The sequence below is a fragment of the Amblyomma mixtum genome, chromosome 8, assembly GCF_055824585.1.
Source record: "Amblyomma mixtum isolate Tamu chromosome 8, ASM5582458v1, whole genome shotgun sequence".
Taxonomy (NCBI): domain Eukaryota; kingdom Metazoa; phylum Arthropoda; class Arachnida; order Ixodida; family Ixodidae; genus Amblyomma; species Amblyomma mixtum.
In genome coordinates this window covers 33254083-33274270 of record NC_143019.1, presented here as the reverse complement: position 1 = coordinate 33274270, position 20188 = coordinate 33254083, and the positions used below count along the sequence as shown (strand labels likewise).

General features: G+C 45.6%; 1 protein-coding gene across 1 annotated transcript in view; it reads right to left on the bottom strand.

Annotated features, from left to right (window-relative positions):
• The window catches only part of LOC149331949 (uncharacterized), a 27954-nt gene extending 14105 nt beyond the window's left edge, over nucleotides 1–13849 (bottom strand). The window contains exons 1-3 of the mRNA XM_089555609.1: nucleotides 13665–13849; nucleotides 3120–3258; nucleotides 2054–2199 (exon numbers count right to left, since the gene is read on the bottom strand). Coding sequence (XP_089411735.1) covers nucleotides 2054–2199; nucleotides 3120–3258; nucleotides 13665–13722 — 343 coding nt within the window. The 5' untranslated portion in view covers nucleotides 13723–13849. The remainder of the gene's footprint in view (nucleotides 1–2053; nucleotides 2200–3119; nucleotides 3259–13664) is intronic.
• Nucleotides 13850–20188: the final 6339 nt, after the last annotated feature.

The following is a 20188-nucleotide window of genomic DNA, read 5'->3' as shown; positions in this document are numbered from 1 at the left end:
GGATACAAACAATTCTAGTTGGAACTTTGTTGACTTAAAGTGCAGTGAGGCGAAAGCCTTCAGCGCGGTGTTGCTTCTTGTGTCACTGTTGTGTGGTTAAGATGTTAATTATACACAATTGTTTGTGAGTCTTAAATGCTAGAGACACTGGAGGGCGTGTTGGAGGCATCCGTCTGATTCGACGCCTTTCTGCAAACACTCTCTAGCGTCCTAGACAAGGAGAACTACATATGCTTTGGCAGGAAGTAGCGTAGTCATTAGCACGTTGGGCTGCGGAACGGAAGGATGGTGGTTCGAATCCCATCGTGCACAATGATTTGTTTTCTGGTCTAACTAGGAAAAGTGTGACACCTCTGCTGACAACCTTCTGTCGACAACGATGAGGCATTAAAGGCTTTTGCCTTAAAAATAAAATACGCAGTGTAGATGAAAGAGTTGCTTTGTAAGATTCTGATATGATAGCATTCGGAGTGTCATGAAGGTGAAAACTGTCCGGCGTCGACGGAGGCTAGTTAAAAGCCCCCACCTGCAGGCTCTGGCAGGTGGTGCTTCACATAGACGCCTAAGCAGCCACAACCGGCGCCGGACAATTGCTGAGGAGGATTTTCTCTCGTCCCCTGCCACCTGACAACCGTCCCCCTCTTCCGTCCCCTCTTCCCCTTCACTTGTAGGTAGGAAAGTTGAGGGAGACACTAGACGACTATGAATGTAATGAGAATAGAATCAGAATGGGAATAAAATCCAAAATGGAAAGCTCTTGTTCAATTTCACTTAAACTACTGCTTACTAATTTGGGCCTGTACTAAGAAGTTTAGCACTGACAGATTGTTTGCTCTCCAAAAACGAACCATGCGTTGTATTCAAAACATTGAGCGCCTGGAACTCATGGCCCCGGTGTTTCTAAGACATAACGTGTTGGAAGTTAGCAGTTGTACGAGCTGAAACTTGCCACAAGTATTAGGAATGAAATTATACGACATCCATATATACTATCAGACTTGCGCTTGCGCAGTAATACACAGTATAACTTAAGACATAGCTTGTTCAAACTACTCGCAGTAAGGAGGGGTTACGGTACCCAAAAATTGATGCATTTAATCCCTAACTTAATATACACTAATCTTGCCTTTACATCTTGCATCAGTGTTGATATCTAGGGAGCTTTAAAAAAGCCTTAAAGACTGTTATGCTCTCTTATTCAATGCCGTGAATACTTTCAATCTCTTCTTTCCTGCCAAAAGATGTATACACGTTCGAAAACTTGCTCAATTGTTTTGGTGTTTCCATTGTTGTTTATTTTGATTAGCACTTGTGTATTAATGCACTCCTCCACTTGCACTTGCACACCAGTGTATGGGTGACAGGGCCATCGTCAGGCAGACAGCATCTGCCTTTTGCCCCGTTTTCTGATATTGATTGATATTGATATTGAAATTTCTGATATTGATTTATGAGAGCACTAGCTAGCATAATTTGGAAGTAATTTTCTTTGATTCTTTAAAATATGGCCTCTAAATTGCTATTACAGGCAACGAGATATTTGAGGTAGTGAGAGTGTAGGACATGAGAGTGTAAGAGCGTACATTCTGGCACTTAGACGCCTGTGAAGCAGTCAAGGTACTCAGATATGCGAATGACGTTTCTCCTGCCTGCTACAAACTCTATGGCCTACAAGCAAAAACCGTCGTCGTTATTAGTCGTAGCGTCGTACCCTTGAGATTCTCACGTCTATCGCGAAGATTCCCTCCTTAGGTGTGGAATGAAAACCCTGACATCCTTGTTAGTGCCTTAGAGCACCGTTATGAACACTTTGACTTAGTTCTTGAGCGACGTCTGCACGTCCTGATCACACTGAAATGATTACTTATACAGACAAATATCCGCATTAGCGTAAACAACATTCCATGGATTCACGGTGGTTTTCATTTCCGGCATATCGGGCTGACGTCTTGTGCTGAAGATAGTCTTCTGTACAGTTATCGCTGCGGACATTCCTGACAGTTCTCGAGCAATTCAAGGCATAGCAGATACGGGCAGATTGAAATGCGCTCACTCTGGCTGAGCTCCGTGCCCGGCGTGCAGACAGCCTCGATGTTCTCGTCGGCCGCGTCCAGGGCCAGCACGGCGGCCACACGGGGCAAGCCTATGGCGCACTCGGTCGTGAAGTTCCGGGTGCACCGGAGCTGCTTGAAGTGCAGGCTGTGGAGACAGGGAGATTCAGGAATGTATGCAGCTGTAGTAAGCTTCAGATTTATTCATCAAGCCTACATCAAAGATAACATAGAATCCCTGCAAAACCGTGCTGCTCGTTTTATTTATTGTGACTACTCACGCTTTACTAGCGTCACGGCTTTAAAAGCTCGTGCTGGACTTGACAGCCTTTCCCATCGCCGTAAACTGGCTCGCTTAACTCTTTTTCACAAAATTTACCATCATCCGTCGCTTCACGACGATTTTTTTTACTTACCCTCAGCAGTGTTTCCACGCCGTGACCATCCTTTCAAAATCAAACGCATCACATGTCACACTTCAAGTTTTGCTAAATCATTCATACCCAAAACCATTATTGATTGGAACCAGCTGCCTTCCACAATCGCAACTGAAACGAATGCGACATCATTCCATGAACGTTTAAAAAATCAAAGCGATGTGTAGTTTTCTTCTAGTTCTGTTCTGCTCACCGCAATGTGTTCGAGTTTTGCTTTTCGTTCTTTTTATTCCGTTGTTTTTATTTTTGTGTTTTCTTTTCTTGTTTTTTTTTTCATTTTGTTTATTTTGCGTCTTGTTGTTCCACCACATTTCAATTCTTGCTGGCTACCAGTTATTGCTCTTTTCTTGCTTCTTTTTTGTGCCCTGTTACTCATGTTAATGTTCCTTCTATGTATTCAAGTTGAAATATTTACCGCCCCCTATGTAATACCCTCGTGAAGAGGGCCTTTAGGGGTATCTTGAAATAAATAAATAAATAAATAAATTTTTATTCCCCCCTGCGCAAAGCGGTTACGTAGAGCAGTTCGCTCCATTGGAAAAACAACACAGTTGAAAAAAAAGCAGAGTGACAATGACGGAGGATATCACATATTAGCTATGGTGGGTTTGAACACGCTGGCGTCACTCACTCGCACTGTTCCTTGAGTTCTTCCTCAGTCTCGGCCATCCGGGTGGAGTCTGCGTACGGGATGAACGCCTTGCCGCAGCCGTCCAGAACGCTGACGGCACACCGGGGAGACCCCTTCAGAGGGTCTCCCTGCGCGGTGCCTATTGAATCAGAAAAAAACAAAATAATGGCGATTTCACTCGATTCAAGTCAATGCAGCGAGCTATGGAAAGAAAAAATGATAGGTGTAACGTTAAGAGATCGGAAGCGGCCGGAGTGGGTGAGGAAACAAACGCGAATTAATGACACACTAGTCGAAATCAAGAGGAAAAATTTGGCTTTGGCAGGGCATGTAATGAGCAGGTATAACTGATGGCCATTAAGGATAACGGGCTCTATTCCAAGAGAAGATTGGTGGGCTGATGGGATTAGGAAGTTTGTGGAGATAAGGTAGCTGCTGCTAGAAAACAACAGGGCTAATTGAATAGTTGTGGGGGAGGCCTTTGTCCAGTAGTGGGCGTAATCAGGACGTTGTTGATGATGATGACACTCGTAACAATGCGGTTTACCAGCGGCAGCTGCTCCGCCTTGCGTTTTTGCAATTGATGCATTTGCCACACGCGTGTGTGTCCGTATGTTGGCGCACGATGAGGGACGCACACTAGGATGCACGGTCGTTCGACGGTCGCACCTACTAAACTTAGGCCGGTGATATTCGCTTTGTAACAGCTAGTGCTCTAAAGCACACTAAATGCAACCGCGCACAGTATAACCTGCAACAAGCCGATGGTTACCTTGCGATGATTACACTTGAACCACGTACATACCAGAACACTTTGGAATGTAGGGTCATCATCCTTTCTTTGTGTAGAATAATTAAGGTTCCGCTAATAATACAATTTTTTTTATCATAAATTCTCTAGTTTCCGGCAATCCACCGGCTTTATCAACACCCACAACTACTCGCTTCACCAATCCATTCACCAACTTTGCACAAAATACCCCTGTCCTGTGCGTATACAGTGGATTCGCGGGCATGCCCAGGATCCGCATAATATTCATGTGGATGCAATGACACACCTTGACACATCCGATATCCCGCCACCTTCCCCTCTTCCCTCAGATCCGTTCCTGTCCCATGTTTCCGAGAAACAGTCTTTGCGTCAGCGAACACGCTCTCTAATTCCTCCGTGTTCGTACCCTCTCCCCCGGAGTCTCACTCGGGAGGAGGGGGTATCTGTGCGCCGGATTCGGGCAGGAGCGGCTCTGACTCCTTGTGTGCGTCATCGGTGGCGTGACAAACGTTACGAAGTGACAGACAAGTGTCCCCATTGTGGTGCTGCGCCCGACCAGTGTGATGAAAAACACTTGCTGTGGACTTGCCCGGCTACAGCTTCCGTGAGACGACGTTTACTAAGAAAGGTTGGCCTGCGATGGGACGTTGCAGACGACTATACGAAGTGGACTCTAGATAATCGCTATATCACGAACTTTTGCCGCTTTTTAAGCGAGGCTTGTTTGCACTCCTTTTTATAACTTTCTTTCCTTTTTCATTATGCCTGATGGCAAACAGCTCGAATAAAAAAAAAAAAACTACTCGCTTATTTCGACTCTCCAGCATGTCGTCATAACACTATTCCATTCTACCGGCGAGACCTATCTCAAAGAAGAAAATAATCCTTCTATATCTCGGCAAGAGAACCACTCAAGCACCTTCATCTTCAAAATGACGAACGAAGCAAGCACAAGGGGAGGAAGGGAAGAGTAAAATAAAAATTATTTCAGTAAATGGCCCGAAGGCTGGCCTGTTCCAATTTTCACCTTCATCCACTCTTCCTGCCATAGGCCTTTCCCTCCTTTGTACCCGCCGCGACAATGAGTGTTTAAAATATTTTCATGGTATTGTTAATTCATCCCGCTTTGCTTCACTGTCTGAGTATTTGCATTTTTCAGCATCTTCATCTACAAGGAGCTACCACCCTTTGAATGTAACACCCATTCACGCGCGCACTGATATGTACAAATTTAGTTTTTTTCCTCGTGTTATCGAACGATGGAATTCTTTACCCGGTGATATACGCTCCCTGGAACCAAACCTATTTTTCAATGTTGTTGCAAATCTGTGATTAGTCTGTTCCATTTCTGTTCTTTATTTTAATGGTGTTCACTTCTGAATATGTTGTCCCTCTCTGCCTTTTTTTTTTTTCTTCCCCCCACTCCTGCAATAGCCCCATCGGGGCTGCAGTATATGTAAATAAATAAAATAAAAATAAATTTCAGGGGCCGCTACTGGTTGTCGGTCCTATTCTTCCATTTACTTTTGAAGTCCTCCTCGCCCTACCGCTTTGCAGCTTTTTAAATTGTTTTTTTTTTCGAATTTTCTTGTACCGGCTTATGCGCAAAAAGAGGTTACGGGGCTTTACTCCGAAAATCTTCCTCCTGCGGATACTAAAGCAACTTTTCACGCCAAGGGATATAAAATGGGTGGATTCGCATGAGGGTCACGTGACACGCAACAACGTTCCGTTCTGAACCATTTTCCTTTCTCAACGATCTCTTCTAGAATCAAAGGGTTTGGAGAAGCACGACACCTCGAGCTACCGTACAAACCTGAACAGAACCAGGAATTAAAATTAGTAACTCATACTATAGTCGGGTAAAACTTAAATATGCAGTGAAGCTCCGCCCACACTCAGGACCGCCGCACAGAATTTCTCCATGAAAGAAAAATAGTCCGTTATGAAAACTTTTCTCTTACTTAAACGAGAAGGTAATCACATGAAAAAAAAAATTATAAGCGCTAGAATTTTGTAGCCTGGCTTGTTTATTACAGTCAAAGAGCCATCTACTGTTGTTAACTGCAACACAGTCGAATATTTCTTAGAACATGCTAATCGCCTTGATCTAGCATCATTATCGCCGTGATGCTTCTCTAATGATGAATTGTTATTTAGCGTTTATTTGTGCTTATACTTGCTTCCCTTGTTGAATCCGCTATTGTCATTTTTTATACCCTGTATCCACTCCTGCAGGGGCCCGAGAAGAGCCTGCAGTATTTGTAAATAAAATAAATAAAAATAAATAAACGCTAAAAAGTTGATTTTGATTACTGTTGTGTTAGCCAACAGAGTAATAGAAGACACCGCGGACCCTGGTCCAGTGCTACCAACTGCTGTTTTTTTTTTATGTTGTATCCTACCATCATTCAAATTTCAGATCATCTCTTATTCAATAAACCAGAAACCTTTTGTGCCTCATCCACTAATGCAGCGTATCGCAATCATTTTCGCAAGCGTTCGACGTTCCTCCACTGAGGGAGAGCCAGAACACACGTGTCGAATATTTTTGCCGTTTTTTTTTTATTTCTTTGCGCCTTTTTTCCTCGGTGGCGCAACGCAACAAGTCACATGTCGCTGAAGCATGTTAGGCGCGTGGTGCACACGACCATCAGTATGTAGGCACCGTGCCAAGATTGTGCGAACCGATGCTCCCAAAGCAATTACATACGGCGTTCTTCACTCGTGCATAGATGTTAACGATAGAAATGTTGCCATAACTTCTCCTTTGTAGCTGAGCCCTGTTGACCATGTCTTCACGTCTTCTTGGAGAGGCAATTTTGGCTTCTTTGAAAGAGGTCAATTCAAGCGCGTTGTTTCCAATACGTTTGCGCAGAGTGAATTAAAATCAAGAGGGCATGAATGGTATAAACCTGAAGTCACAATATAGATAGCTGCCCGGCCAATAGGCACGCCGACCTCGAAATAGCCGTGTAACACTAATTGATCTAATTCTGTTCAGTTAAGCGCTTCTCTCATTAAGCGCTAAAAGTAGAAGGAAGTAAGTGATTTCTGTTGGCATTTTCTTGCGTGCTGTAGAGAACGTGAGGACACTGGGAAGCACCACTGTGCACTGAAGCCTAAAGATACTTCTCCCGTATACATTTGTTTCTCGAGGATTACCGCATACTGAACGGGCTGCGCGATAGTGTGTTGCAGTTTAACACAAGGTTGTATTCGCTGCGGCGATAGCCTAGTTCTCTCGCTCAGAGGCCAGCGAAACTGGTCAGTTCGCTCCGCTACTTCTTCGAATCCCAGTCGCGGCAATAATAAATTGATTTACTTTTATTTATTTATTTCACTTAGCACAGACCCACAAACATGGCAAGATCTTGGTCGCGGTTTCCTCATCGGAATAGTGCTCTTGCACTAATAGTCTTCACCTGGTTCACGGCTCAGTCGGCCACAGTATACTGACAGGTTCATAGTCGGACTGCACTGTGACCGGTTCTCGAGCCAATCTCAGCCCACAGTCGTGACAAGCATATGAAATTAATTGCTTTTTAGCTTGGCTGTCCATATCACAGGCCTTCGGGAGAATTTTGGGCTTAGTGGCTTAGTAAATAACAACGGACGCTCGGGTTGGACGTCAGTGGGCGCCCAAGCTCGGCCCAAGCTCGGCCCGAGCTCGGCTTGAGCGTTCACTGTTGTCTAGTCGGCAGCGGCTCGGCCTTACGTCCGCAGATCGTCCGGGCACATCGAACCGGTATCGAAAACCAGAGGCCGAGCTGCGTCAGCCTATGTCAATCCACAGCTTCGCCGTGGGTTTTGTAGCGAAAGCTACATTGGCCACGAACTTGCGATTTCGCTGTGGCGGTGCTCCGAGGAGACACAGAGACCGACCTTGAGCCGTTGCCTAGCAATCGCCGCAGCTGGCGGATGCCGCACGCTCGCCGCGCCATCTGGCATGACGTCACACCGCGCGCCTCGCCGCGGAGCCGCGGAGCCGCCGCAGCCGTTTGGTATGACGTCACACTGCTTGCCTCGTCGTTGGGCTCGCCTCCGCTCGCTTCGCCAGCTGAGTCGCATGCCTGATAACATGTCAGAGGATTGAAAAGGAGACTAACCTGGACTTGCAATCAAGATTAACCAAGGCTAACCAAGCTACGCCTTAGCTTAAGCTACGCACATCCTGGCATAGCCAAGCTAAGCCAGTGCGAATTTTTTCAGTGAGGTCGCGCCGTGGGCAATCTTTCCTGGTTGGTGCACGTCGGTCAGAGCTCGTTTCGATCCCCTGGAGCTGCGTCTTGGAATACACAACTAATACAATAACAATAACATGTGACGTTGAACTAAAGCTATCTCACGTAACTTTTTGTTTACGTCTACCACCCCCTCCCCGAAGTTTACGATGCATAGCGCCCATCATTGCCAACTTTAGCGTTTCACACGCGTCATACACAATCTTTCACACGCTATGGGATACGTGCCAGCATTGAAAAACAATGTTTGTTCCTTCTTGTCCGAGGGTAGTAACCCTTTCTACACGCTTCGCTTCTTCATCTTATCTTTATTAGGAAAGAGTGAAGGGCTGAGGAAAGTCATCTGTGCCCGGAGCCGACTTTCACACGAGAAAATGTGAACGTGACTGCAAGCCGCATGGGGGCCCGCTTTCATGTGAGCGATGGCCGTCGTTCAATGCAAGGACAAATCATCAATTCCACAGCAAAAATATATATGAAAGGAACCAGTTTCGCGTCATCCATGTGAAATAAAGGCAAATCTTTCCTCCTGTGATTGCAACGCGCTCTCCAATTCAAGCGACTGCGAAGAATGGTAAATGATGATGGTGGTCAATGATGGCCCCTGAATGATGGTGCGCAATTGTGAAGAACAGCTCCAGGCAGGCTGACCGCCTTTGTTCTTGACTTTTCCTTTCTTTTGAAAGAAAAACAATTCTCCGCCAACGCTGCCTTAGTGTTCGACTACAGAGCGTTAACTACGGGAGCTTCAAGTGTTTACATCGGTGTGGTCAACAAATGTGGAGAAAACCAAATCCAAACCAAGGGCGTCCGCAGAACTTTTTCCAGAAGGGGGAGGGGGGGGCAACCACCCCCCTTGCCCCCCCCCCCCCCCCCCCCCTCCGGATGCCCATGATCCAAACGTCCGCGGATGTTTCCTTTCCGGAGGCATCCTTTCTAAGACACAAGCAGCGTCATCTACCCCGTGGATTTTGCGCTATTATTGCGATTTACAGCCACCTTCGCTATATTCGGTACATTTCCTCGTTATATCAGTTAGTGAATTTAATAAACGTATGCATCACAACACGACGAATTGTTTGACACCATCTGGAACCCCCTGCGACATACGGTTCTGCCGTAATGGCCTTCTGAAGGTCCCCGGAATGCACGGTTTGGGGGCGGAAAGGTCGTCGTTGCGAATCCCACACATACTTTGGGCTTCATCTCAATTAGTAATTTTATCCACCACTTCACAGTCATTCCCAAAAGTTACAGGGGAAGAGTTGATTGTTTATTGCTTGCTACGATAGGGTTGCTCTGGTTTAAATAAAAACTACATACTAAAGGACAATGGAGACGTATGAAGAGTTTCACCTGTGTTCATTGATATTCCTTCATTCTGTCGTGTTTCTTAATTAAAGCGAAACAGAACTGCGCGAAGACGACGGGACAAAAGAAGGCACACAAAGCGCAGTCTTCCAACTGACTTTATTTAGCGAAAGGAGGGTGCTTATAAAGGCTATCACAGCAAACAAGCTTGTTGACACTGTCATTGCCGTACGCACGTTGCCTTTGCTTCTGCTTGTCTCCTTGTTTGCTGTGATAGGCTTTATAAGCACCCTCCTTTCGCTAAATAAAGTCAGTTGGAAATCTGCGTTTTGTGTGTGTGTGTATTCGTGCCTTCTTTTGTCCCGTAGTCTTCGCGCAGTTCTGTTTCGCTCTAACCATGAACCGACTAGCCCAACATCATGTCTTACTTCTTAATTAAACCCTGCGCAAGCTTAACACTATGCAATAGCACCTACTAGATCCGTTTGAACCCTTGTTTACTGGTTGCCGTCTTACGGTAGTTCGCAGTGCTCTGAACGATTGGGACTTACAGCGCGCGAGATTATTTATCCGTCCTGAGTTGGATGCTTTGAACGTACAGATGACCCTGGATCGGTACTTTAGAGTGGTCGTGCTTTGCAAGCGAGAGTAGCCGTTGATTTCAACAGCAGTGCAGTGTCAATGGCCAGAGGATAAAAATATCGTCGAAACTGGGGTTAATCGATCATTGCGGCAGAAACAAGTGTGAAGTCAATCGCCTCAACAATCGACGGTTCGACTGAGGTCTGCCGAACTCTGATATTCTCTTCGAGCTCGAGCAGTTTGCCCACGGCTCCGTGGTCGGAGATGCGCTGGTGTCCATATACGTGCACAGACCAGAGTTATTTACCACTCACAAAAACTCCAGCTCGAAATTCAGCCGTCTTCGATAGCCTACTCTTATCGGTAGGCAGAGAATGATGCCATCTACGTATGAGCTTTAACTTCTGATACCCAACAGTGATGTTGCTCTTTAGGTGGTATTTTTTGCCTTCATCCCATTTCCACTCACCGCGACAGTCTGCGTATGACAAACTTTCTGACCAACAAACGTGCTTCATCTTAAAGCATTTGCGAGTTCCAGAGCTGGAGTGACTAGAAATGATTGACAGGGCGACCGTGAAGCCTGTTGCGAGAAAGCTGCAACAGCAGTTGGATTTAATCGCCATGATTACTTTAATATTCCTTGTCTTATTATTTATTTATTAGTACTTCAAAGGTACACTAGGGGCATTACATGAAGGGTGGGCATACATATCATTGAAAAAAATCAGTGATGAATGATTTGAAGTATTCCAGGCCAGGATAGATGAAAGCTTCAGCAGGGAGGTCGTTCCAATCTCTTGCGGTCTGGGCGAAGAACGATTTTAGGTGCGCAGAAGTAGATGCTCGAGGTGTATAACAGATTTCGGATGACTGATGCGAAGTGAAAGGCGGTATGCTGGGGTGATAACGGATTGGCTGAAATGCGAATGATAAAACCTGTGGAAAAGGCAGGGTCTGGCTATTTTTCGACGGGATTCAAGGCTGGGGAGGTTAGCTTTTGTTTTGAATGCTGTTGCGCTCGTATGATATGAGTAATCAGAATATACGAATCTTATCACGCGGCTCTGGACGTACTCAAGGGTTTTAGCTAGGTTAATTTGATGGGGGTCCCAGATCGAGCATGAATATTCAAGTTTAGGACGGACAAGAGTTAAATAGGCGGACAGTTTTACGGAAGCAGGTGGCAAACGCAAGTTACGCTTTAGATAACCAAGAACACGGTTAGCTTCGTTGGTTATGTTCATTATGTGGGTGGTCCAAGAGAAATCCTGTGTTAGGCTAATACCTAAATATTTATATGAAGATGCGTGTGATATCATGGAACCGCGAAGGGTGTAATTGAATGCTTTTATTCTAAGCGGGGGACTCGCACGCGACAAGATTTTCCTGGGGGGGGCTGAATATGGACGAGTGTAAGTGGCATTGGGTTGATGAAGAGGTTCGAAATACTTGCTAAGTTAGCACTGGTGGCAAAATGCCGAAACGAGTCCACCACGGCCACAAACCCACATTTTAGGTACTTACCGGCAAAGGAAAAAAAAGTGTATAAACGAGTAACCACGCAATGCTACAGAGCCGAAAAAAAAAAAACGTAACTAAGAGATGCAATTTGTACAAGTGTTAAAACTACGAATATTTAAGATTAATGATATCAAATAAACCACTCAAAATGCTACTGCAACTCACATAACAAACGCTACCCGCACATGCTCTTATTTCCGCCCCCAACTTTGTAACGCTGCATATACTATACGGGAGAAAATTCTTCACTAGTACACACATTTTGCGCATCTGGTCACGTCACTTTGCAATGTGGCGCTCCTCTAAATAGACTCATTTCGGCTTATGCACTGCATACAGTTTGCGTGTTGCAATGATTACATGGTATGGTTTGCGTTATTTACGCCCTTCTGTGTTAGTTTCCTTCTAAATGTTGTTATGGTTCATTGCAGCGTCCAGAGTTCGTCACTGGTTCCGAAATGGGCTTCAATTTTATATTTTATATATGACGCGGCCCTGCATAGGTACCTGGTGTTTCAGCTAAGCATTCCTGCAGTTTTTAAAAATAGGTTTTTTGAGTTAAGAGAGCGTTTTTTCTGGTATCGCACAGTCAGCGGTGTGGCACATCAGATTACAGCTATGATGTGCTAACTAGCAAGCTGGTTAACTAATATTAATAGTTAATTTTTTATTACTGTTAGGCTCCTTAATTATTGAGAAGCGTGCAGCCCACCGTAAGTAGTGTTCATATCAGCTTTTAGAATTTCGAAAACGCGGTTACCCTCAGCGCTGTGGCCCAACAAGTTTTGGGTATTGCGACGAGTTACGCGCACTGGAGATGTTGCTTTACCTGGAACGTTCTCGAAAGCGCATTTATTATGGCAGAATTATTTAACGAGCCTGCTAATTAGCAAGTCTTAACTGTGCTCTGATGCATTACACTGTTGACAATGGCAATGACATGCCGAAAAAAGCGTTCTTCTAAATCAAAAAGCCTACTTTCAAAAACTGCAGAAAGTCTTAGGCCAAACACCCTTCTATACCGGGCGTTTCAGCGAACACTTCAAAAAATTCTCATAAGTAGAATTTTCTTGGTAAAGATATGGCTTTTGCGGCATAGCATTACCAATGTTGGCAGACACCAGAGAACCGGTGAATCATCAGTGAATCAACCCTTCTGCATAGCATTTCAACCCTTCTGCATATTAGGTAGTAAACTGGTTCACTAATTTTTAATAATTAACTTTTTAACTATTACAGTTAGGCGCCTAGTTGCAATTAGATATTTGTAGCCGGTCGTTAGTAATAGCCATATCAGTTTTTAGAATTTCGAAAACGCAATTACCCTCACCGCTGTAGCTCTACAAAGTTTGGCTGCATCGGGCGAAAAATACATGCGCTATTGAAAGCATGCAGGCAAAGCATCCCCTCCAGTGCAGGTAACTAGGCGAAAAAGCCAAATTTTGTCGAGCCCCAGCGCCGAGGATAATCGCATTTTCGAAATTCTACAAACTTATATGGCTATTACTAACGACCAGCTACAAATATCTAATTGCAACTAGGCACCTAACTGTAAGAGTTACAAATACAAATACAAATACCTTTATTTAAACATCAGGGATGTTAGGAGGTACACCCAAAAAGCCTATGACTGGCTTGACAGAGGGGCGCACCCCCGTACATAAAAACCGGCAGCAAAAGAACACGGACAGAACAATAAAAAAGACTACAGTGCATAGGTAAATATAATTCAATAAAGATTAGTGAACATCCTCTTGAAATTATAGATAGTTGAAGTCGGCAAGATTAACACGCAACGCTCAAAATTAATTATTAAAAATTAGTGAACCAGTTTACTACCTAATACGATTCACCGGTTTTCTGGTGTCCGCCAACATTGGTAATACTATGCTGCAAAAGCCATATCTTTATCAAGAAAATTCTACTTATGAGAATTTTTGAAAGTGTTCGCTGACACACCCGGTATATTCGATGCACTGTGTTGCTGTCAGCCCTCAGACAACTGCTGAAAGCCGCTAGTCTAGCTTAGAAGCGTTTGTGGACTTTACGTTGAAGTAAACGCGCACAAAAGACCAATGCGACAGCAGCGTAATGAAATTAGGCGACACATACCGCACAAAACGTAGGACAGAGCGACCAGAAGCAGCAACCGGTTGGTGAAGGAATCCATGGCGAAGTCTCTGATTGTCAGCTAGCCGTGTCTTTTCATAGGGTGCACTCACACGAGCGTCCAACTAGCCCCACCTCCGAGCCAACGACAAGAAGGCAACTAAAAAAGACAGACTTTGTAACGACGCGCCAGGGTTAATTCCAGATTCGTCTTGTTCGTGCAGTTGGAAAAGGAAGACAAAATGAAAAGAAAGAACCAGTGCTAATAACGCCTGGGAAACTACGACAACGAAGGTCCTTACGTGAGAATCATTTCCCCCTCACTATCTCTCTCTCTCTCATTCCTTCCTTTCTTTTCTTTCTTTCTCAACGTCCCAGCAGAACTCTCTCTTCCTTGGCTGTCCTTCTTTTCTCTTTCACTTTATCTCACCATTTTGTTCATTTTCTTCTAGTTTTCATCTTCTTAAACCGTTTGTCCTTGGCTAGAAAGTCAACCTGCGTCTTCTTAGGCATTACGCAAAGGTATATAAACATAACTAGACAACCCTTGTGGTGTGTACGTTCCCGTGCTCTGCTGCGAGCGCCTGCGGGTACGTAGCTCGTCTAACAATCCTATGTAGTGATGAAAATACAAGGAGAGGACATGTAGCTTAATGGACGAGTCTCTGAGACAGGGTTGGGAAAGTGACCACGCCTGCATATTTATAGCGTTACACATGAGTTGTCACGATGGCTTGCAGTATATTTGCCCGGGGCAGCGCCCCTGTACAAGAAGATCGTACATCAGGCAGCTAGCAACCCCTGATATTGGGATTTTGTGTTTTTAAAGCGCTCACCGAGGACACTCTTCTGGGCGCTAATGGGCGGACATCAATCCCGGTGCGCTGTGAAGGCGGTTCTCTAGTTGTTGTTTTTTTTTTGTTTGGGAGCAATCGGCTTCGATGCTCCTCTCAGACAATTACGGGCAGGAGCCTGCCTGCCCGCCTGTCTCTCTGTCTCCCTTTCTGTCTGTCTGTATGTCTGACTGATTTGATTTTAAGGGGTTTAACGTCCCAAAGCAACTCAGGCTATCAGGGACGCCGTAGTGAAGGGCTCCGGAAATTTCGACCACCTGGATTCTTTAACATGCACTGACGTCGCACAGTACATGGGCCTCTGGAATTTCGCCTCCATCGAAATTCGACCGCCGCCGCGGCCGGAATCGAACTCGCGTCTTTTGGGTCAGCAGCCGAGCACCATAACCGCTGAGCCACCGCAAAGGCTGTATGTATGTATGTATGTATGTATGTATGTATGTATGTATGTATGTATGTATGTATGTATGTATGTATGTATGTATGTATGTATGTATGTATGTATGTATGTATGTATGTATGTATGTATGTTTTGGTTTGTTTTATGGGGTTTAACGTCCCAAAGCGACTAAGGCTATGAGAGACGCCGTAGTGGAGGGCTCCGGAAATTTCGACCACCTGGGGTTCTTTAACGTGCACTGACATCGCACAGTACACGGGCCTCTATGTACATACGTACGCAAGCATGTATGTATGTATGTATGTATGTATGTATGTATGTATGTATGTATGTATGTATGTATGTATGTATGTATGTATGTATGTATGTATGTATGTATGTATGTATGTATGTATGTATGTATGTATGTATGTATGTATGTATGTATGTATGTATGTATGTATGTATGTATGTATGTATGTATGTATGTATGTATGTATGTATGTATGTATGTGTACTTCTGAAGTATGAAGTATGTATGTAGGTCTTACAAACTGCTGCGCCCATACAGTGTTCATCTGTCTGCCTTGGTTACTTCCAAACACGATGTCCAAAACAGACAACGTTTGCCTTTGCCATCGTCACTGTGCGATCATCATTGCACTGCGCCTGCCCACTATCTTAGCTTTGTCTCGTTACGTTTGATGCGCCACAAACTTCCGAATTCCACATTGTCAGGTAGTGGTGACTGCAGACCGGAGTCACCACTTGAAACTGCAGATCAGGGGCTGAATTTTGTACCCGGGGCGGCTTCTTCAGCCCTTCCCCATCAAAGCTCCTGTCTTTTTCACAACCACTTGCGTCTCACGAACAGAACAACGAGGAAGTCTCAGCGAAATGATACCACCAGCACCAGTAGGCCAAGTGAAGTATGAAAAGCAGGCGATGAAGAAGAAGCAACAGAGCTCCAATCCCTCTCATGTCTCCATGAGTCGCAGGACGAAAATGTGGCAAGAGGTAAAACGAAGCGCAGGAGGTTGCCATTCACAGTACTTCAGATTTTCCGCAACGAAATATGTCTGTGTTCACTGTGGCTGTACAGCGATCTATTTTTTGGGCGTGGACTTAGCCTGCGCGAACAGGCGCATTACCTTTGGCAGCGTTGCACCTCGCGACGCGGCCCTGCGAAAGCGATACAGCGCATCACCATCAGCAGCAGCCTGACTACGCCCACTGCAGGACAAAGGCCTCTCCCATGTCTCTCCAATTAACCCTGTCCTGTGCCAGCTGCTGCTACCCTATTCCCGTAAACTTCTTAGTCTAGTCCGTCCATCTAACTTTTTCCCGCCCCCTTCCCTTGGAATCCAGTCTGTTGCCCTTAAAACCATCGGTTAGCTTGCCTTCGCATTACATGCCCTGCCCAAGCCCATTTTTTCCTCTTGATTTCGACTACGATGTCATTAACACATATTTGGTTCCTGACCCACTCTGGTCTCTTCCTGTCTCTTAACGTTACACCTGTCATTTACAGCGTATACAGCTCGTTCGGCCGAAAAGCTGTAGCCGTGACCTAGGATTGATAGGAACGCCTCAGAAACGTGACAGAAGTATTCCCAGAAATTTCAAATGAAAAAGAAGTTCGCCGGCAAGGGGGTTCGAACCCAGGCCCTCTGCGTATCAGGCGGGCACGCCAATGGCACAGTTTTTTTTTTCATTATGGTATTTATTACGTTGATGCGATGTTTCAAGCACGTTACAGGGGCACCAAGTGGTGTTTATGACAGTAAGGTGTGTTGGGGATGTGCACTGATGTTATAGCAATTAAAAAAATTAAAAACAAGGAAAAGGTGCTATCACGTCTACTCCTGGAAAGACGCTAAAGTATTATTCATTCCGAAGCCCGGAAATAAACTGAACCTCAAAAGCCTGCGCCCGATTTCACTCACGACGCGTTTGGGCAAGGCGCTGGAAAGAATCATTCTGACCCGCCTTATAGAACACGTTGAGGAACACCACCTCTTTCCTTCAACCCTCTGGTTTCCGCCAAGCAGTATCCACACAAGATACAATGTGGCTGCTGATAAGAGACGTCAGCGACTTGGGGATTCCAGTGCAGGGAGAACTACACTTGGATCATACTTACAAAAGGCCTCCGGTAATGTCAAGCGTGAAACCATACTGAAAAAAAAAATGAGAGGCAAAGGCATTAGTGTCATTGTGAGGGTTCACCCTCGGTGCAGGTTGAGCATGCTGATTCCACAAGCATCCGACTGAAACATTCGGACACTTGATTCAAATACCTGTCGCGAGATAGCCTCCAACCTGACTAAGAACTCGTTACAAACAGTGGTGGACACATTCCAAGCCTGCAATAGCCTGAGGTGCTCATCCACAAAATCGGAACTCTACTTGGACAGCAAAGATTGCCCCGAGCAACAAAGCTCAGCTAAATATTATGGTCAAAGGGGAAACTGTTCCACATGTTGGTACCATCAGAGTCCTAGGACTACTAATAGAAGAGGAAAACAGGTGTGAAGAAACCGAGGATAGTAAGCGCCTCCGAACAAGTTATAGGACTACTGAAAAGAATAACAAGGAAAAAATTTCGGGCTCAGACAGAAGGAGGCATGCAGGCTGTGATACGAGCACACTTCGCCCCACAGCGGTGGCTCAGTGGTCACGGCGCTCGGCTGCTGGCCCGAAAGACGCGGGTTCGATCCCGGCCGCAGCGGCCGAATTTCGATAAAGGCGAAATTCCAGAGGCCCGTGTGTTGTGCGATGTCAGTGCACGTTAAAAAACCCCAGGTGGTCGAAATTTCCGGAGACCTTCACTACGGCGTCCCTCATAGCCTGAGTTGCTTTGGGATGTTAAACCTCAATGAACGAACAAGCGTACTTCATATGCAGAACTGCATATATATGCCCCTTCCTCCAACTGAAAACATCTGACATTAAGGTGGACGTCCTGCACCGCAGCGTCTACAGAGTACCAATGTCCCACTGGACATTAAAACTCCAGTGAACGTCCTGTGGACGTTCAGGACATCTTTGGGACGTCCAAGGGAGTTCTAGTGCCCATTAGGATAGGCCTGCCTACTTAGGCAAGCAACGAAAAATTCATGCAATTAGGATTGAGACAAACCGTCTCGGAAATCATACGAGAGCAAAGGGCGACGCGGGGGTGGACCGCGTTAGTCCTGCACGCAACAGAGACATAAAACCTTGAAGATGTCAAATATCACCCTACACACCGTGCCAAGCAAAATATGGACGATCCCAACGGAAATTTGAAATAAAATCAAAATTGTGCCCCTGAAAAAGAGTGCAGATGTTCACAATGCTGGCCGACGGCGAGCATGAGCAGATGCCCTGAGAAAATCGCGTGCCGGTAAACCAACTTCATATACAGACGCGTCGCCCGCCGGAAGATACAAGAATGCCATCGTGGTGGCAGATGTAAAGGCGCGTTCACACTTGCCCAAAAATCCGGCGAGTGAAGCGGATTCGCTCGCCGCAAAAACAAGGACCTGTTCTCACTTGTTCACTCGCGGGCGAAGCGGATCCGCCGCGCCGCTGCTGTTTCGCGCTTTTCCACACTGCGTCGCTGCTAGCGGCATACACAGAGCTGTAAATCAGAGCGCTGTTGGAAGATTAGCACTAGGTGCCCACGACAAAACCACAAACGAGGCAGTACAAGGGGATATGGGCTGGGCATCGTTCGAAGCACGGGAAGCTAAGAGTAAAATACTATATGAAGAACGCCTGAGGAAAATGGACGATAACAGGTGGGCAGCTAAGGTATTTAAATATTTATACAGAAAGAGCGTTGACTCACAGTGGCGGAAAAGAACTAGAAAACTAACCAGTAAGTATGCCGATCATGGGGACGGAGAAAGAAAGAGCATTAAACGACAGGTTAAAAACTCGGAAGTTAAAAATTGGATGAATTCAATGGAAAAGAAACATAGTGCAGAACTATATCGATACTAAAAAAGGCAGATCAGGAAAGAATTTTTCTATGATAACTCAAGAGGCAGTGCCCTACTTTTTGAAGCTAGGTCAGGGTGTCTTAGAATGCGCAGCTACAAAAAGAAATTTAATGAAGAAGATGACACATGTGCAGTGTGTGTCAGGTCTGTGGAAACAATTGAACACCTCATACTCAAATGTGATGGTATCCATCCGGATGTCGATGCAGGCACAGTCACTCTTCCTGAGGCCCTAGGGTTTAAAGATAACAATGATCATGTAAATAAATCTGCAGTGGAAGTTAGCAAAAAGCGATTGGAGGATTGGTGAGTTAAAAGCAGAGATGTGGCATAAGGTTAGAATTGTAGGAAACCGTAGGTAAAGATGATGGCGAATCTTAATGAGAATTGACAACACAGTAACAAAAAAAGAAAGAAAGAAAAGCTGAGCATGGTGGCAGTTGCCACCACCCTGTTTCAAAGGGGGCGCTCCTATCCATCAATCCACCCATCCATCCATCCATACAGATATAGTGAGAAAAGAGCATAAATTTACGCTGTCTGCGTACTACAAGCGTATGCATGCTTATGTACGTTAAACGCAGGCGCATTCTCACCTTTAGTTCATCGTATGCTAGCACAGACGCAAAAATAAACTCAGCCTATCGTTGTGCCATCTGGTTGTTAGGGCGGGAACCATTACTGTCAACAAACCGACTCTGCTGATAAGCCTATAATCGGCAGAATAGTCACTCTGAATAAAAAAAATAAAGCAAATTTATCACTTTTACGTTTTCTTACAGGTGAGGTGAGACGAAGCGAAAGGCGTGCGCCGCATTTCTGGCCAGTGAACGCACTGAAAAGGGCAGCAACAACGAACATTCAATCCGAAGCGGGAGAGCGGGAGGCTCGGCTTCGAAGAGCGCCGCCATGTTTGTCGCCGCGCGGCGGAAATCAGTCCAGCCCGATCGCCCTCGCCGTGCCGCTTTCCGCCTCGCTCGGCGGATTTTTGGGCAAGTATGAACGGCAACACCCTATGGTCCGCAACCGTGGAGGCAGCCATAGCGTGTCCGACCCGCATTGAATGCACTAAATTTATTGCGACATACTCCATGCAGGCAACCAAGGCTTTCCAGTCAGGCTGCGTGGGAATACCTGAAGAGAGAGAAAGGAATTTTAATGAGGAAAAAGGTGGAGAGGTCAGCCGATGGTAACATGGTCCTGGCCTGCTACTCCACACAGGGGAAAGGGAAGGGGAGGAAAGGGAAGGGGAGGAAAGGGAAAGTGCGAATGTAGGTTGGTGATGGCGTAATACAATGAGTTTCA